The 19,313-nt window shown below is 40.5% G+C and overlaps 4 protein-coding genes and 2 long non-coding RNA genes across 6 annotated transcripts; 5 read left to right on the top strand and 1 right to left on the bottom strand.

Annotated features, from left to right (window-relative positions):
* LOC135337895 (uncharacterized) lies at window positions 1-2,175 on the bottom strand. The gene is made up of 5 exons (XR_010395349.1): window positions 2,033-2,175; window positions 1,817-1,961; window positions 1,268-1,336; window positions 805-920; window positions 1-220 (listed from the first exon to the last, which is right to left on the bottom strand). It is a non-coding gene; the product is annotated as an uncharacterized LOC135337895 (long non-coding RNA).
* On the top strand, window positions 719-1,923 carry LOC135337896 (uncharacterized). The gene is made up of 3 exons (XR_010395350.1): window positions 719-989; window positions 1,293-1,344; window positions 1,518-1,923. It is a non-coding gene; the product is annotated as an uncharacterized LOC135337896 (long non-coding RNA).
* A 4,092-nt stretch (window positions 2,176-6,267) lies between the features above and the next one.
* On the top strand, window positions 6,268-7,660 carry LOC135336943 (uncharacterized). The gene has a single exon (XM_064532820.1). The coding sequence runs from the start codon at window positions 6,377-6,379 to the stop codon at window positions 7,544-7,546; it is 1,170 nt and encodes a 389-aa protein (XP_064388890.1). The 5' UTR covers window positions 6,268-6,376; the 3' UTR covers window positions 7,547-7,660.
* Window positions 7,661-7,843: 183 nt separating this feature from the next.
* Window positions 7,844-9,388, top strand: LOC135336944 (uncharacterized). Its single transcript, XM_064532821.1, has one exon. The coding sequence runs from the start codon at window positions 7,938-7,940 to the stop codon at window positions 9,102-9,104; it is 1,167 nt and encodes a 388-aa protein (XP_064388891.1). The 5' UTR covers window positions 7,844-7,937; the 3' UTR covers window positions 9,105-9,388.
* A 2,452-nt stretch (window positions 9,389-11,840) lies between these two features.
* Window positions 11,841-13,111, top strand: LOC135337189 (uncharacterized). The gene is made up of 2 exons (XM_064533088.1): window positions 11,841-13,017; window positions 13,085-13,111. Exons 1-2 carry the CDS (start codon window positions 11,947-11,949, stop codon window positions 13,109-13,111), a joined length of 1,098 nt encoding a protein of 365 aa, XP_064389158.1. The 5' UTR covers window positions 11,841-11,946.
* Window positions 13,075-16,672, top strand: LOC135336948 (uncharacterized). Its single transcript, XM_064532824.1, has one exon. It carries the CDS (start codon window positions 13,162-13,164, stop codon window positions 16,333-16,335), a length of 3,174 nt encoding a protein of 1,057 aa, XP_064388894.1. The 5' UTR covers window positions 13,075-13,161; the 3' UTR covers window positions 16,336-16,672.
* Window positions 16,673-19,313: the final 2,641 nt, after the last annotated feature.

Here is a 19,313-nt window from a genome sequence, read left to right as displayed (position 1 = left end):
AGTGCATGGGATTGGTATTGAAATAACGACAAAATCAGTTAAACACAACAGTAATCAGTTAAACACTGAGCTCACTGTAATTAAACGCATATAATTGGATGCATTGATTTGATTCCTTATATAGAGTTGGCATTATGGTCGTCAATGGTGTGAGCGACTGGTTCCAGCTAGCCTGTACCGCTCCAGATTCTGTCCAATACGATAGAACACACCCTCCACTCTGGGGGGGGGGGTATAACATGTTCAATGCATGCATTTAATTAGGGATCATTTAATTTCCAATGGTACATGGACATCTAAAAGGTGGCCACCCAAGGAGAAAGCTAACACAATCGTGTGATTATTTGTGTGCTTGAGTGGGTTTGTCTGACAGAATGTGTACCATCACCACAATCAATTTGTATCAATTTGTATAGGAAGCTAAGCACACACAGAGGAAGCTAAGCCTACACCACATATGCATGCTTTGTCAGTGACTCAGTGCACTGTCTAATGAGGACTGTCTGTGATCTAGCCACACCAATTAGCTTCAAATCTCCCTAGCATAATTATGTTTCTACCCGTGCAAGCAAACAAGCCACATCTTTATTACAGCCACCTGTCGGTCTGCCCAACTGTGACCACCATAAACAAGTTTCTCAGAACTGAGCTCGATCACTATAATTCACATGCACGTACATGCAGCATGTACGTGCATGTATGATCACGGTGTGTACAGGAAAAGATAAAGAGTGCATAAACATGTAGTAATTGAATACTGCACACACAAGCACTACACTAAAATAATCATAGTAATGTTCTCACATTGTTTGGACTCGTTTTATTTCCGTCTTAAATTCCAGGTGGAACCTCCGACGAGGAGTGGTGATACGAATGGTCCTCGGGGGAACCAGTACATCCAACAAGTCAACTGTGTTAGCCTGTGTATATTTCATTATGATCATTATGAGTCAAGCTAAAGCACTCAGGCAAAGATTGACCAAGAAATCGTAAGTATATATATTATTATACAGTGTAGAGAGTGGAGGCTGTCTATAATAGTATGGTGATGGCTACCCTTGGGTAGACTAACAGTGGTTTTATTATAGAGGGTGGACTGCTAACATAGGTCCAAACACATAATTTACGGAGGCATAAGTGTGGTGTGTGTGTGTGTGTGTGTGTGTGTGTGTGTGTGTGCATGTGTGTGTGTGTGTGTGTGTGTGTGTGTGTGTGTGTGTGTGTGTGTGTGTGTGTGTGTGTGTGTGTGTGGATTGAGATCATTTACCGACGTTGTGTGCCTCTCTCTATAGGTGTCACATTGGTATGAAGAAGCTCATCTCGATTATAGAAGCATCTAAAAAGGCAAGTATTTATACTGTACTGTATGTTCAATGTTGTGTTGTGTGTACATGTACATTACCTGTGTAGCCATTGTGCATGCATTATATGTATTAATATTATGTCCATAATTGTATGTACTGTAATACTTGTTTAGCAGGTTACACTATAATTATAATTATGCTCGTCCACTGCAGGGAGATAGTTATGATGTGGTCATGATCGTAAGGAGGTTAGAAATTGAAGGACACCTCACCAACAAAACATCTCTGAATTAACTTTATTTTATTTTAGTTTTGCGGTCTATACATTTTAGCTGGATTTCCTATAATTATTATTGTTATTTACGCACGTATAATTGAGTGATTTGTGGGTGTGGTTACAATTTTATAAAAGGTGTGGTTTTATCACATTGTATTAAAGTGCATGGGATTGGTATTGAAATAACGACAAAATCAGTTAAACACAACAGTAATCAGTTAAACACTGAGCTCACTGTAATTAAACGCATATAATTGGATGCATTGATTTGATTCCTTATATAGAGTTGGCATTATGGTCGTCAATGGTGTGAGCGACTGGTTCCAGCTAGCCTGTACCGCTCCAGATTCTGTCCAATACGATAGAACACACCCTCCACTCTGGGGGGGGGGGGAATATAACATGTTCAATGCATGCATTTAATTAGGGATCATTTAATTTCCAATGGTACCTGGACATCTAAAAGGTGGCCACCCAGGAGAAAGCTAACACAATCGTGTGATTATTTGTGTGCTTGAGTGGGTTTGTCTGACAGAATGTGTACCATCACCACATCAATTTTGTATCAATTTGTATACAAAGCTACAGTGGTTTTCAGGGGCGTAGGGAGGGGCAGGGCTTTGGGGGCTGGAGCCCCCCCTTCCTCTGCAAAAGCCACACTAAGAGCCCCAACTTCTCTGATGACTGTCTTTAGCCTGGGAATTACTGGTATAGATTAGTGGCAGACAAACAGCATGTCCAAGAGCTAGCTATACTATACTAGTAACTTTAATTCTTCAGTGTAACTAAGCTAGCTAGCTAGATCTAGCTTCTTATTTAGCATGCATGCAGTTAATATTTAATTGAAGCAGGTGTGGCTATAAACTATTTCTTGCACATGCGCAATGCACTGTGCAACTGATCAATAATCTACCACAGAGGTTGATTTGAGAGCAGCAACTATGTCACAGAAACTGGACCACTATTTCTCAAGGCCAAGATCTAGTACCAACTTGCCAAGCTCTAGTGCCAGCTTGCCAAGCTCTAGTACTGCCAGCCTGAGTACTGATGAAGAGCCAGCAAAGTAACTGATCAGCTACATTATCATAATATAATTATATTATGTAAATAATTATTAGCAATGTTTTCATGCATATTAATCATTATTACAAGTACAAAAAAATTGTAACATCATAAAATTAGCAAGTACAACAAAATTAATATTCCCGGAAATTAGTCATTAATTAGGAGGTGTGGTTTCCGGTCGCCGAAAATTTTCGGAGACTTCGCGCCAGAAACCAGCTTTTCAGCTCAGCCCCCCCTTCCTCAAAATCCTGCCTACGCCCCTGGTTTTCCATATCTTTGCAGGCTATACTCCAAGAGCACTGCAACCACAATGTAGTGATTACCTGTCTGTGTTACTTAGTCCACCCACACATCACAAAAGTCAATGATGGGCTGGCTATTGCAGGCTTTTCACACAACTCAAGGGGTTACTACTCTACTTTCACAGCACTCCTTCTATATAATGCTTGAGGTCAACAAGCTGCTTTCGAAAATATCCAATTTTGAGCCTAGTAAATACAAGCCCTACGCAGCAAGTTTATACAAGTTTTAGCTCATATCATTTTGCCACAATGAACCAAGCAACAAGTTAGCTGAGCTACCATCAGAGCTACCATCACTTCAGTCAGACAAAATATGAGACACCTGGAACATTTAGCGGCTATTATAATTATTTGGCGAGTGAGCTATTAGAATTTGGCGATTTTTAATTTGACGTCTTAGGCTACTACAGCAATTAGGTCCACTAATTTGGCAGTTTTGATTAAAACCAGTTACAGTTTGCATTTTGCAGGCCATAGCAAGTAATTTTGTTGGCTTGTTAGACCGTGGTACCGCTACTACATGACTAATGGATTTTCTGGGAACAGCAAAACATACAGGGAATTGGAAGCCTGGACTATGTCTGATGACAGCTACATACGTGATACTATATAAACCCTCTGGCCTGTGGAAGACTACTTGTATACAATATATGGAGAGAATGTGTAGTTTATGCTAATAATTATTGTAGAATTACACCTCCCACCAAATCCCCCTGCCCCCCACATAGTAACTGGTGACCCCCCTGGGAGCTCTGTTGACTTAGATGTAGAGAAAAAACGTTTTAAGTTGATATACAATCATGCTATACGGAAATTTGTCAGAAGTTTCCTCAGCCACAAATGTGTTGAATTATAGTTTAAATGATTCTGATCCCAAACAGCAGTATGATAATTATTTGTAGCATATCGTTTTATTATAAAGGGTTACAGTAGGCAGTCATTTGCTTGAACACTGTTTATCTGTTTTTGTCAACTGACACTTGCCATTTAATGGCTGGCAATAGCGATTGCAGTGTCTCCTTGAGTTGTTGTGTGGTCGGTATTTGCTCCAGCACTCGTCAATGGTGGCCAGAACCAGTCGTGTGTTCTGTGGTGTGTGGGTGTGTGGGGTAACCACAAACTTCCTTTCAGTTTCTGGGAAGCAGGGTGGTACCGCTACTACATGTAACTAATGGGTTTTCTGGGAACAGAAAAACATACAGGGAATTGGAAGCCTGGACTATGTCTGATGACAGCTACATACGTGATACTATATAAACCCTCTGGCCTGTGGAAGACTACTTGTCTCCGCATACTCCACTGCTGTATTCACAAGTGAGGCTGTGTTTGGATCTTGTAAGCTGAAAGGGAATTAGGTAAGTTATCAGTTATCACTGTGCAAACTTGTGTAGTGAAACTGAACGATTTTGATAAGAATTTTTGCCTTATTAAGTTCAATTGCATAAACTCTGGATACCACTATCTTGTTCCATGCACATGTTCTAGATGATCTATAGCAAGTATTTTAAGTTTTGGTGTCAAACTAGAAGCAGCAATAGCAGCTAGTATACTGATACTGCATTAATGGTATTTAAATATGTTTGTAATTTTATAGTATCGGAGAGAACATGCACTGCACCTGGTTGGTGCTGCTACTGACCCTAGCTACTGTTACCAGGAGTGAGCACTATCACATTGTGCCAGTGGATTCAACCGACTTGTGTAATAACTATCGAAATGGAACTTGTTTCACTCTCGAGCAGCTTGTTCAAACAGCCCTGTTATCTGGTGGAGACAATCTCACCTTGAGCTTTCTACCTGGAGATCATTTATTAAGTGAAATGCTTTACATTTGTAATTTCAGAGAGGTGATTATTGCTGGCCAAAATGCCACTATCAGTTTGAACAATTCTGGTAGAGTGCAGTTATCTAATATCAGTGCATTGAGTATTGAAGGTTTGCATTTCACTGGAGCAGGTGATGAAAGTAGTTCAGGCTATATGTACATTTCTCAATGCTATTTGGTAGACTTGAAATTGCTAAAGTTGGAAGCTTGTACACTCTGGATCACTCGTACGGTAACTGTGACGATTGAACAAGTTCTCTTTGTGAACACTTACAGAGCATTGATTGTTAAGGCTGATACTGTGTACATTGAAAAGAGTGACTTCTTACGTAACGATGGCGGTGCAGTGAACATTGAATCAAGTCAAACTGTTATTAATGGTTCAAGGTTCAATTTTAATACTGGTACTACATATGGTGGAGCAGTGTTTGTGGTCTCTGCAAATGTGACTATCAGTTGGAGCAACTTTACAAATAATATTGCTTATTATATTGGTGGAGCGATTAGTACCTCCGAAAGTAATTTGTCCATATACAACTGTGCGCTACTAAACAATAGTGCTATCGTTATCGGTGGAGCAATTTTTAGCCAGGAAGGGAGTGTCTCAATCTCCGACAGTGAGCTAGCGTACAATAGTGCTATCGTTATCGGTGGAGCAATTATTAGCCTGGAAGGGAGTGTCTCAATCTCCGACAGTGAGCTAGTGTACAACAGTGCTGAATATGGTGGAGCGATTTACACCTTCGAAAGTAATTTGTCCATATACAACTGTACGCTACTAAACAATAGTGCTATCGTTCATGGTGGAGCAATTTTTAGCCAGGAAGGGAGTGTCTCAATCTCTGACAGTGAGCTAGCGTACAACAGTGCTGAAAATGGTGGAGCGATTGCACTTTTCATGGGTAATGCATCTATCATGAGCTGTAATATAACGGACAATGAAGCTGTAGTTGGTAATGGAGGAACTAGTCTTGGTGGAGCGATTTTGGTATATACTGGAACTATATCTGTCTCCAAAGTCATGTTTAAAAATAACAGTGCTGACGCTGGTGCAGTGTTTTTTGTTGCTAATGGCACTGTGATCATTTTCGACTCTCTGCTCACAAACAACAGAGCCACCCAACAAGATGGAGTGATTGCGGTTGCTATCGCAACTTTGATAATTACTAATACAAGCATATTTGACAATTTTGAGGGTGAAAATATCATTTACGTAGTGCATTCTAACTTGTCATTTACGGGAGTTAACACCGTTAGCAATAATGTAAACCCTGTGTATGCTCTAAGCAGTCGAGTGGAGTTCAATGGACCCACAACTCTCAGTAACAATCGTGGTGTGCAGGGTGGAGCCATCAGAGCAGTCCAGAGTCAAATCTATATCAATGCAGAAGGAGTGGTCATTTCTAACAATACTGCTACTGTTGGAGGAGGTGTGTTTCTGAGAGAGAGCACACTCTTTGTTCACTATCCCATAGAGATTTCTCACAACACAGCACAAAATGGTGGTGGGATTTATGCATACTCAAGCGAAATTGAATTTGATTCGAAGGTTACTACTGGTTGTATATTTAATCATCAGTTTGTCCTGTGTACATGTAGTGACATGGAACCTGTACTGTTTGTGAGTATTATAGATCGAAATGATGCTCAAAATGGAGGAGGTATTTATGCAGTCGCTTCAAACATCAAGGCCTTTTCTCACGCTCACGTCCACATCAAGTCAAACTCAGCAAACAATAGCGGAGGTGGAATTTATTTACGACAAAGTTCTAAGATACATATTCTGAAACAGGATGTGGAGCTAGAGCTTGGTAAAACGCTGGTCATACTAGAAATCTACAGTAACACGGCTCAATATGGAGGGGGGATATTTGTGGCAGACAGTACTGAGAGTGGTGTGTGTAGAGGAGAGGATGTAACTACTGCAGGAGATCTGCCACAAACAGAGTGCTTCATTCAAACTATAGATCTCTATGGTTTTGATAACAATTCTATTAAGGGTGTGATACCTTTGATCCAAGCTTTCTTTTCTTTATTAATGACTGGATTTAATGAAGAAGTTAAATGTTTGAACAGTGCAATCAATAATCGCAACACTTTTCTGACAAACAACACAGCTACCCAGTCAGGAGCAGATATTTACGGAGGTCTTTTGGACAGGTGTACGGTGGATGTATCAGCCGAACTCTCTTCATCAGACAATGGATTTGAGTACTTGAACAATACTGTGCATTATTCATCAATAGCTTCAAAGGCTGTCAGAGTGAAGTTGTGTAGCACCACCAACCAGACCATTTCTGTTAGAAAAGGACAAGCATTCACAATAAGTGTTATGGCTGTAGACCAAGTTGGAAATCCAATGAATAAAGCCATAATTCACAGTTCTGTTATAACTGAGAGCAGTAGAGTTGATCGTCTCAAAGAAGGACAAGCACAACAAGAAGTTGGCAATCAGTGCACAGAATTAGAGTACAATGTATTCTCACAAGACAGCTCTGCTCAAGTGGAACTCTATGCTGATGGTCCATGCAACAATTTGGGAATTTCAAGACAAATTCTAAACATCTCTTTTCAAAAGTGTGAATGCCCTATTGGACTCCAACCAATCATGTCCTCAATTGAGTGCAAGTGTGACTGTGATCCAGTGTTGCAACAAGAATATCAGATAACAAACTGTTCTGATGAAAATGAGACCATAAAATTGGAAAGTAATAACAACATATGGATAGGAGTGACTAATACCACTAACGGAAGTGCATGGGTATGTTGTTAGTAACTGTACATTTGACTATTGTGTACTAAAACCAGTCAACATCAATCTAAGCAACCACCCTGACGAACAGTGTGCCTACAATCGAAGTGGTGTCTTGTGTGGAGAATGTGAACCAGGACTCAGTCTTGTGTTAGGTACTTCACGATGTGAACTCTGCTCAAACACTCACCTTCTCCTGCTACTCCCGTTTGCCCTGGCAGGCATAGTACTAGTCGCATTCATTCTCGTTTTCAACATTACTGTAGCAACAGGCACTATCCATGGGCTGATCTTCTACACTAATATATTAGCTGCAAATCAGTCGATCTTCATACCTTTTCATAACCCTTTGACAGTTTTCATATCGTGGGTGAATCTTGACTTAGGTATTGAGACATGCTTTTATGAAAGAATGAACTCTCAAGCAAAAGTGCTCCTTCAAATGGTCTTTCCTGCTTACCTGTTTCTTCTGATGTTCTTAATAATCATTTTAAGCAAGTACTCTGACTCATTTGCAAAGCTCCTTTCCAACAGGAACCCAGTTGCTGCCCTAGGCACACTCGTCCTACTCTCTTATTCCAAACTCTTGCGGTTTATCATTGCTGCACTGCAATACAGGGTCTTGGACTATCCTGAGGGTGCAACCAAGGTATTGGATTTTCCCAACAATTCAAATGATATAGTTTGGTTGTATGACGGCAATGTGCAATATTTCACTCCTGGTCACGTCCCTCGGTTTGTTTTTGCCGCCATAATCCTCATTTCTGGTATATTGTTCACTGTAGTGCTCTTCTTTGGACAATGGTTTCCTCGCTGTTCAAAATGGAAGCTCATGAAATGGACTAAGAACACATACTACAATGGCTTCATGGATGCATACCATGCTCCATTCACTCCCAAGCATCGCTACTGGGTGGGACTGCTCCTATTTTCTTTGATCGCTCATAACCTAATAACAGCCTTTTTGGCTTTGGACACTTCTCTCCCCGTACTATCAGCTGGATCTATAACTGTTGGACTGATTGTTTTCAAATCGCAGAATTATCCAGTGTACAAAATACGATTCAATGATTTACTGGAAACACTCTTTTTCCTCAATCTTGCAATTCTAGCGTATGGCACCCTCTACATAGGAAATATCAATGAGAGTCAAGTCATAATATCCAACATTTCAATGGCAGTGGCTTTTATTTTGTTTGTGGTGATAGTCTGCTACCATTGTTACGAGTACATGTTGAAGAAAGTTCCTGTTCTGCAAAACTCACTCAAACTGAGAAAAAGGATTCCACGAGTTCGCAAACTGGAAAGGTACGAAATGGAGAACAATGAAACCTGGACAAACGCGGGCAGATGTGATCGGTACACTGATGGAGCCATGGAAGAAGCTGACCCTGATCGTTACATCACTCCTCCCATCATCCGACCTGCCACGAGGCCAGACCAGCTGAGAGAGCCTGCCCTGGACGTGCTAGCCCCCCTCACCGCAGAGGACTACAGACCAGCCCCTCCCCCTCCTCAAGCTACAGCTGACAATGCACCCAAAGTCACGCACACTGTCATCGATGTCGTGAAACAGTAAACAGTATAAACAAAAAATTACTGTTATAGCTTGTTTTCATTGTTTATTGTGAGCCTGCATGCATGCACAATTATATTCATCGACTTGTTGTGGACTATGTAGATTCAGTTTGTAATGACTTTCAAGTTTGCTAGTAGCTAGTTAATCACTTCATTAGTCATTTTCTGTTATCCTGTGTGTACTGTTTGCACATGCATGACATGGGTTCCTGGCTGATACTATATTACTTCTTTTATATAGTTCTCTTTATTGCTTGTGCTCTAGTATAGCAGCGCCCTCTGTGTAATTATGGGAGCCTCTGCTCCACTGTCTTTGTTGTAGTTAGTATTTACAGTCTATATGTTATTGTTTTGTGCATATGTTAGTTGATCTAGTTGATCTATGCATGGTTGAATCAATCATTATCTTGAACCGCTGTCGCACGCCATGCAGTGCACGAACTCTTACCAACTTATCTGAATTTGAACAAGGGAAACAGTTTGCCCAATGGAACAGCATCATACTGTGGACCAAGTTACTGGCCACTTCATGGGGAACCTAAAATACTAATGGTAAGTTACATATACCAGCCCATCTTGTTGACCTTGTTGGTGTTTGAGCGGCTCAGTCAACCCTACACAGTACTTCCCCCCATTTGTGCACTAGTATATTATAGTTCAGTGAAATGTGAGTGAATGATAAGGGGACAAAAATAATTGACACAAAAAAAAAGCAGTAAAAGATATTTGCAGCACCTCTTTTTGATTGTAAAGGGTTTACAGTATAATTATAGGCATGCAGTCATTTGATTATACACTGTTTGTCCAATCTTGTCAACTGATACTTGCCATTTGGCTGGTAATAGCGATGTTTGCAGTGTCTCCTTGAGTCGTAGTGTGGTTGGTCTTTGTGAGGGAGAGGAGCTCCAGCACCCATCAATGGTGGCCAGAACCAGTCGTGTGTTCTGTGGTGTGTGGTGTGTGTGTGTTCTGTGTGGTGTGTGGTGTGTGTGGGCGTGTGGTGTGTGGTGTGTGTGGTGTGTGTGTTCTGTGTGGTGTGTGTGGTGTGTGTGGTGTGTGTGTGTGGTGTGTGTGTTCTACATTGCATTATAATTATAAGGAAGTGGTATCACTTAACCCCATATCCCATATCACATTGTGTACTTGTGCATGCAGCAGTATACAGTGTGTGTTAATTTGTGGTCACTGTCTGGTGTGTCTTGTGGTCACTGTCTGGATAGCAACGTGTGTCTTGCATGTGGTGACTAAGAGCCGAGTGATAGGGAAGTAGGGAGAATATTGCCTGCATGCATGGGATCAGGTTTAGAAGTGGCCAATTGCAAATCAGGTGGTCAACATTAAATGCTGACACCTTTCAGATGGACTCAAGAATGGAAGTTAAAGATGGTGACCGCTTATGAGGCTACAACATGTTCATGGTAGACTATAGGCTTTTATCAACTGTATAATTATACTACTTCATGCATTGTGGGTACAAAGCTGGTGACTATTAATTAAAGATATATTTTTCTTAGTAAAACTTGTTATGCACAGCACATAATTATACACGCAGGAGAGAACAACAAAGTAGCTAATGAGGTCATTGTCTACCTGGTTGAGCCAATACCAATGCATGTCAGTGGAATAATGGCCACACACACAATACCGAAGATCATTCAGTCACAAATTAAATTATGTTCTTAAACACACAATGTCATGGTGTATGTGCTCCTGATTTGGGTATTGTGTTTTGTTCTCTAGCTGTATCCCTTTTCACTTCTTGAAATAGCAAGAAGCAGAAATGCTCCAAATTGACCTGCAGTGTACACTAGTGTACAAGTGTGGCCTCACTGTTATTTTATTACAACTCCATTATAATTATATATAACTGATACTGCTGAAGGACCTTTGAATGTGCTGGCTAGAATATTGTTGCGTGCTATCAAGTGTATCTATGGTGACAAGACTGGCTACACATGCAGCATGTGCTTGCTTGGAGAGAGCTGCTCTCAAGGGAGACTATGACACTCAAGAAAAGAAGCCCATTCTAACAGCCTCTGTGCAGAACTATAGCACAACCTGACTATATGATAGATTAGCAAACTCTAATTTGCTGTGTGCAACAGTTGACTTATTAGATGTGGAAATAGAATTCTTAAAGTTGCTAAATGCTAAACGGAAATCTACAGCTAGTTATTACACGCAGTGAGGAGTTTCCCAAGCCACAAATTTGTTTGGATTGTATATAATATTGATTGCAGGGGAGTAATAATGTCATGTTTGAAATTGAAGATATTGGTAGGGAATTAAATTCTCGGTTGTTTTAAGAAAAGGAAAGAAACCATTCCTGGTTACAAGTTGATTGCAACTGATGTAGTTATACATGTTCAACTAGGGAATTATCTTCTGTGTGCATCATTAAAATCCCTTTGAATTAACTTGCATAAATTAGCCTGATGACAGCTCTACTGCATGCAGTGATACTATAATTATAGACCCTCTGGCCTGTGGAATACTACCTAGTCATATATAGTCCTACCTGTCTACTCCACTGCTGTATTCACATGTGTGTGTGAGACAGTGTTTGGATCTTGTAAGCTGAAAAGGAAATTATATATCCATTAGGTAAGTTATCAGTTATCACTGTGCAAACTTGTGTAATGAAACTGAACGATTCTGATAAGAATTTGAGCCTTAATGCATAAACTCTGGTGACCATTGTCTCATTCCACATGTTCTATACTGTAGACAGTACCCGCGTTTTAAGTGTTGGTGTCAAACTAGAAGCAGCAAAGCAGCTAGTATACTGATACTGCATTAATTGTATTTAAATATGCTTGTAATCTTATAGTATCGGAGAGAACATGCACTGCACCTGGTTGGTGCTGCTACTGACCCTAGCTACTGTTACCAGGAGTGAGCACTATCACATTGTGCCAGTGGATTCAACCGACTTGTGTCATGACTATCAAAATGGAACTTGTTTCACTCTCGAGCAGCTTGTTCAAACAGCCCTGTTATCTGGTGGAGACAATCTCACCTTGAGCTTTCTACCTGGAGATCATATATTAAGTGAAATGCTTTACATTTGTAATTTCACAGAGGTGATTATTGCTGGCCAAAATGCCACCATCAGTTTGAACAATTCTGGTAGAGTGCAGTTATCTAATATCAGTGCATTGAGTATTGAAGGTTTGCATTTCACTGGAGCAGGTGATGAAAGTAGTTCAGGCTACATGAACATTTCTCAATGCAATATGGTAGACTTGAAATTGCTGAAGTTGGAAGCTTGTACACTCGGGATCACTCGTACGGTAACTGTGACGATTGAACAAGTTCTCTTCGTGAACAACACTAGCACTGACAGAGCATTGATGGTTGAAGCTGATAATGTGTACATTGAAAAGAGCGACTTCTTCAGTAACGATGGTGGTGCAGCTTACATTCACTCAAATCAAACTGTTATTAATGGTTCAAAGTTCAATTCTAATACTGCTACAATGGGGGGAGCAGTGTTTGTGGTCTCTGCAAGTGTGACTATCAGTTGGAGCAACTTTACAAATAATATTGCTGAAAGTGGTGGAGCAATTAGATCTATCGCCTACAAAAGTAATTTGTTCATTTCCAACTGTGCGCTACTGAACAATAGTGCTATTGTTGGTGGAGCAATTAATATCTGGTTTGGGAGTGTCTCAATCTCCGACAGTGAGCTAGCGTACAACAGTGCTGAAAAAGCAGGTGGAGCGATTTTGATTTTTGATGGAGAGTTACTAATATCCGATAGCAAGCTAACAAACAACAAGGCACCCTCTGGTGGAGCGATTGGACTTTACATGGGTAATGCATCTATCTTGAGCTGTAATATAACGGACAATGAAGCTGTAGTTGGTAATGGAGGAACTAGTCTTCCTACTAGCGCTGGTGGAGCAATTTTGGCATTGATTGGAACTATATCCATCTCCAAAGTCGTGATTAAAAATAACAGTGCTGACATTGGTGCAGTGTTTTTTGTTGTTGGTGGCACTGTGATCATTTTCGACTCTCTGCTCACAAACAACAGAGCCACCCAACAAGATGGAATGATTGTGCTTCTTATCTCAAGTTTGATAATTACTAATACAAGCATATTTGACAATTTAGAGGGTGAAAATATCATTTACGCAGTGCATTCTAACTTGTCATTGACGGGAGTTAACACCGTTAGCAATAATGTAAACCCTGTGTATGCTCTAAGCAGTCGAGTGGAGTTCAATGGACCCACGACTCTCAGTAGCAATCGAGGTGTGCAGGGTGGAGCCATCAGAGCAGTCCAGAGTCAAATCTATATCAATGCAGAAGGAGTGGTCATTTCTAACAATACTGCTACCTTTGGAGGAGGTGTGTTTCTGAGAGAGAGTACACTCTTTGTTCACTATCCCATAGATATTTCTCATAACACAGCACAAAATGGTGGTGGAATTTATGCATACTCAAGCGAAATCGAATTTGATTCAAAGGTCACTACTGGTTGTATAATTAATCATCAGTTTGTCGTGTGTACATGTAGTGACATGGAACCTGTACTGTTTGAGAGTATTATAGATCGAAATGATGCTCAAAATGGAGGAGGTATTTATGCAGTCGCTTCAAACATTAAGGCCTTTTCTCACGCTCACATCCACATCAAGTCAAACTCAGCAAACAATAGCGGAGGTGGAATTTATTTACGACAAAGTTCTAAGATATATATTCTGAAACAGGACTTGGAGCTAGAGCTTGGTAAAACGCTGGTCATACTAGAAATCTACAGTAACACGGCTCAATATGGAGGGGGGATATTTGTGGCAGACAGTACTGAGAGTGGTGTGTGTAGAGGAGAGGATGTAACTACTGCACGAGATCTGACACAAACAGAATGCTTCATTCAAACTCTAGATCTCCATGGTATTGGTAGCAATGGTATTAAGTCTGTGATACCTTTGCTCGAAGTTTTGACTGGATTTAATGAAGAAGTTAAGTGTTATAACAGTACACTCAATTATCGCAACACTTTTTTGACAAACAACACAGCTTCCCAGTCAGGAGCAGATATTTACGGAGGTCTACTAGACAGGTGTACGGTGGATGTATCAGCCGAACTCTCTTCATCAGACAATGGATTTGAGTACTTGAACAATACTGTGCATTATTCATCAATAGCTTCAAAGGCTGTCAGAGTGAAGTTGTGTAGCACCACCAACCAGACTATTTCTGTTAGAAAAGGACAAGCATTCACAATAAGTGTTATGGCTGTAGACCAAGTTGGAAATCCAATGAATAATGCCATAATTCACAGTTCTGTTATCACTGAGAGCAGTAGAGTTGATCGTCTCAAAGAAGGACAAGCACAGCAAGAAGTTGGCAATCAGTGCACAGAATTAGAGTACAATGTATTCTCACAAGACAGCTCTGCTCAAGTGGAACTCTATGCTGATGGTCCATGCAACAATTTGGGAATTTCAAGACAAATTCTAAACATCTCTTTTCTAAAGTGTGAATGCCCTATTGGACTCAAGCCAATAATGTCCTCAATTGAGTGCAAGTGTGACTGTGATCCAGTGTTGCAACAAGAATATCAGATAACAAACTGTTCTGATGAAAATGAGACCATAAAATTGGAAAGCAATAACAACATATGGATAGGAGTGACTAATACCACTAACGGAAGTGGGTATGTTGTTAGTAACTGTACATTTGACTATTGTGTACTAAAACCAGTCAACATCAATCTAAGCAACCCTGACGAACAATGTGCCCACTATCGAAGTGGTGTCTTGTGTGGAGAATGTGAACCAGGACTCAGTCTTGTGTTAGGTACTTCACGATGTGAACTCTGCTCAAACTCTTACCTTCTCCTGCTACTCCCGTTTGCCCTGGCAGGCATAGTACTAGTCGCATTCATTCTCGTTTTCAACATTACCGTAGCAACAGGCACTATCCATGGGCTGATCTTCTACACTAATATATTAGCTGCAAATCAGTCGATTTTCGTACCTTTTCATAACCCTTTGACAGTTTTCATATCGTGGGTGAGTCTTGACTTAGGTATTGAGACATGCTTTTATGATAGAATGAACTCTCAAGCAAAAGTGCTCCTTCAGATTGTCTTTCCTGCTTACCTGTTTCTTCTGATGTTCTTAATAATCATTTTGAGCAAGTACTCTGACTCATTTGCAAAGCTCCTCTCCAACAGGAACCCAGTTGCTGCCCTAGGCACACTCGTCCTACTCTCTTATTCCAAACTCTTGCGGTTTATCATTGCTGCACTGCAACACAGGGTCTTGGATTATCCTGAGGGCGCAACCAAGGTGTTGGATTTTCCCAACAATTCAAGTGATATAGTTTGGATGTATGACGGCAATGTGCAATATTTCACTCCCGGTCACGTCCCTCGGTTTGTTTTTGCCGCCATAATCCTCACTTCTGGTATATTGTTCACTGTAGTGCTCTTCTTTGGACAATGGCTTCCTCGCTGTTCAAAATGGAAGCTCATGAAATGGACTAAGAACACATACTACAATGGCTTCATGGATGCATACCATGCTCCATTCACTCCCAAGCATCGCTACTGGGTGGGACTGCTCCTATTTTCTTTGATCGCTCATAATCTAATAACAACCTTGGCTTTGGACACTTCTCTCCCCGTACTATCAGCTGGATCTATAACTGTTGGACTGATTGTTTTCAAATTGCAGAATTATCCAGTGTACAAAATACGATTCAATGATTTACTGGAAACACTCTTTTTCCTCAATCTTGCAATTCTAGCGTATGGCACCCTCTACATAGGAAACATCAATGAGAGTCAAGTCATAATATCCAACATTTCAATGGCAGTGGCTTTTATTTTGTTTGTGGTGATAGTCTGCTACCATTGTTACGAGTACATGTTGAAAACAGTTCCTGTTCTGCAAAACTCACTCAAACTGAGAAAAAGGATTCCACGAGTTCGCAAACTGGAAAGGTACGAAATGGAGAACAATGAAACCTGGACAAACGCAGACAGATGTGATCCGTACACTGACGGAGCCATGGAAGAAGCTTACCCTGATCGTTACATCACTCCTCCCATCATCCGACCAGCCACGAGGCCAGACCAGCTGAGAGAGCCTGCCCTGGACGTGCTAGCCCCCCTCACCATAGAGGACTACAGACCAGCCCCTCCCCCTCCTCAAGCTACAGCTGACAATGCACCCAAAGTCACGCACACTGTCATCGATGTCGTGAAACAGTAAACAGTATAAACAAAAAATTACTGTTATAGCTTGTTTTCATTGTTTATTGTGAGCCTGCATGCATGCACAATTATATTCATCGATTTGTTGTGGACTATGTAGATTCAGTTTGTAATGACTTTGCTAGTAGCTAGTTAATCACTTCATTAGTCATTTCCTGTACTCCTGCATGTGTGTACTGTTTGCACATGCATGGGTTCCTGGCTGATACTATTACTTCTTTTATATACTTCTCTTTATTGCTTGTGCTCTAGTATAGCCAGGGCCTGCTCCTAGCATCGCCCTCTGTGTAATTTTATGGGAGCCTCTGCTCCACTGTCTTTGTTGTAGTTAGTATTTACAGTCTATGTTATTGTTTTGTGCATATGTTAGTTGATCTAGTTGATCTATGCATGGTTGAATCAATCATTATCTTGAACCGCTGTCGCACGCCAGTGCACGAACTCTTACCAACTTATCTGAATTTGAACAAGGGAAACAATGGAACAGCATCATACTGTGGACCAAGTTACTGGCCACTTCATGGGGAACCTAAAATATTAATACATAATAATAATTCAATATACCAGCCCATCTTGTTGACCTTGTTGGTGTTTGAGCGGCTCAGTCAACCCTACACAGTACTTCCCCCTATTTGTGCACTAGTATATTATAGTTCAGTGAAATGTGAGTGAATGATGAGGGGACAAAAATAATTGACACAAAAAAAAGCAGTAAAAGATATTTGCAGCACCTCTTTTTGATTATAAAGGGTTTACAGTATAATTATAGGCATGCAGTCATTTGCTTATACACTGTTTGTCCATTCTTGTCAACTGATACTTGCTTAATGGCTGGTAATAGCGATGTTTGCAGTGTCTCCTTGAGTTGTTGTGTGGTTGGTCTTTGTGAGGGAAAGGAGCTCCAGCACCCATCAATGGTGGCCAGAACCAGTCGTGTGTTCTGTGGTGTGTGTGGCGTGTGTGTTCTGTGTAGTGTGTGTGGTGTGTGTGGTGTGTGTGGTGTGTGTGTTCTGTGTGGTGTGTGTGGTGTGTGTGTTCTACATTGCATTATAATTAACAGGAAGTGGTATCACTTAACCCTATATCCCATATCACATTGTGTACTTGTGCATGCAGCAGTATACAGTGTGTGTTAATTTGTGGTCACTGTCTGGTGTGTCTTGTGGTCACTGTCTGGATAGCAACGTGTGTCTTGCATGTGGTGACTAAGAGCCGAGTGATAGGGAAGTAGGGAGAATATTGCCTGCATGCATGGGATCAGATTTAGAAGTGGCCAATTGCAAATCAGGTGGTCAACATTAAATGCTGACACCTTTCAGATGGACTCAAGAATGGAAGTTAAAGATGGTGACTGCTTATGAGGCTACAACATGTTCATGGTAGACTATAGGCTTTTATCAACTGTATAATTATACTACTTCATGCATGCATTGTGGGTACAAAGCTGCATGGTGCCTATTAAATAATAGTTAGACAGTTTAGGAAGTTTCTACATGATTTAGAAGCCCAAAGGGCTGGTTGTAGTATCCCGAACGCAGTGAGGGTTCTACTAGCCCTGAGGACTTCTAAATCATGTGGAAACTTCCTAAACAGTGTCTAAGCATTTTAGATCATAGCAACCATGAGTATTTAGCCAATCAGATTTGAATGTTCTTATCTAATCTTTGCTACATGATTTTCTAAGTGAAGTACAGGATTTTCTATTGAAGTACATGATTTTCTATTGAAGTACATGATTTTCTAAATTGGATAGAACATTTCCTCTAACCAATCAGATTGCAGTATTTATGGCAAACATGATCTAATTAAAGATATATTTTCTTTAAAACTTGTTATGCACAGCACATAATTATACATGCAGGAGAGAACAACAAAGTAGCTAATGAGGTCATTGTCTACCTGGTTGAGCCAATACCAATGCATGTCAGTGGAATAATGGCCACACACACAATACCGAAGATCATTCAGTCGCAAATTAAATTATGTTCTTAAACACACAATGTCATGGTGTATGCATAATTCTATCAATGTAAAACGTAACCACAAACTTCCCCTGTTCTGGGAAAAATGCAAAGAATGATGCATGCATGATTTAATATCAGACTGTGTATAATTATTGGATATAGAATGGAGGTTAATGGTAGTGAATATGAATGACACTGTACGAGTAGGAAGCAGGGTTACCCTATATATACTAATTATAGAAACAAATGGGTTTTCTGGGAACAGCAAATACACAAGCATACATGTATAATAAGCGAAGGAATTAAAGCCGTTGGACTTGCCTAATATCTGATGACAGCTATACTGCATGCAGTGATACCAAGGGTGTATAAAAGAAGAGAGGGCATGCAACTCCACCATAGATAGAGGAGAAGGGGATTGGCAACGGAATGAAGTCTATGTAGAGCTCAGAAACAATCCGTGTTTCGCTTTCTACCCCGGGGAAGTTTCCCGGGAAACTTATTGAGCCTAATCATAGTTCAGTAATGCATGCGTGCACTGGGAAAAATCTGCTTTATGTTACTACCGTCTTGTTTACTTACCCATGGGTGATATATACTATAGGGTTGGAGAATGAATACCTGCAGTGGACGACTGGGACACTGGGAAAAATCTGTTTCTAGCCGTAAGGAGCTTAAGATGCTGTAGTGATGCCACAAGGACTGAAGTTCACAATCAGGTACGTATATAAATTATATACAATGTGTATTGTAAACCTAAAACTCCCCTCGTCCCTTTGCAGTCAAATCATTCATTGACATGGTATGGGACCTGTTCATCCTCCCTGACGCAAGTGCCTTTCTGAGTGAGCGAATCGGCTAGAACCCTCTCGAAGTGTTTAACTACATTTCTATTTGATGCACATAATTATTTTTTGACGTGTAATCAAACAACCATAATTATAATTATGAATCGAATCAACTATAATACTAAACAGTGTGAATACACAATACGCTAAAGTGATCAAGCTAT

The sequence above is a fragment of the Halichondria panicea genome, chromosome 6 (genome assembly GCF_963675165.1).
Source record: "Halichondria panicea chromosome 6, odHalPani1.1, whole genome shotgun sequence".
Lineage (NCBI taxonomy): Eukaryota > Metazoa > Porifera > Demospongiae > Suberitida > Halichondriidae > Halichondria > Halichondria panicea.
Note: the sequence above shows the minus strand (reverse complement) of the source record. Positions and strands in the feature narration are given on the sequence as shown.

Bases quoted from the DNA above. Each gene is read 5' to 3' on its own strand.
- LOC135336944 (XM_064532821.1), top strand. From the start codon at position 7,938: ATGAACTCTCAAGCAAAAGTGCTCCTTCAAATGGTCTTTCCTGCTTAC.
- LOC135336948 (XM_064532824.1), top strand. From the start codon at position 13,162: ATGATTGTGCTTCTTATCTCAAGTTTGATAATTACTAATACAAGCATA.
- LOC135337189 (XM_064533088.1), top strand. From the start codon at position 11,947: ATGCACTGCACCTGGTTGGTGCTGCTACTGACCCTAGCTACTGTTACC. The intron at 13,018-13,084 runs GCATTGATTGGA...ACATTGGTGCAG, and splicing joins GCGCTGGTGGAGCAATTTTG to TGTTTTTTGTTGTTGGTGGC.
- LOC135336943 (XM_064532820.1), top strand. From the start codon at position 6,377: ATGGAACCTGTACTGTTTGTGAGTATTATAGATCGAAATGATGCTCAA.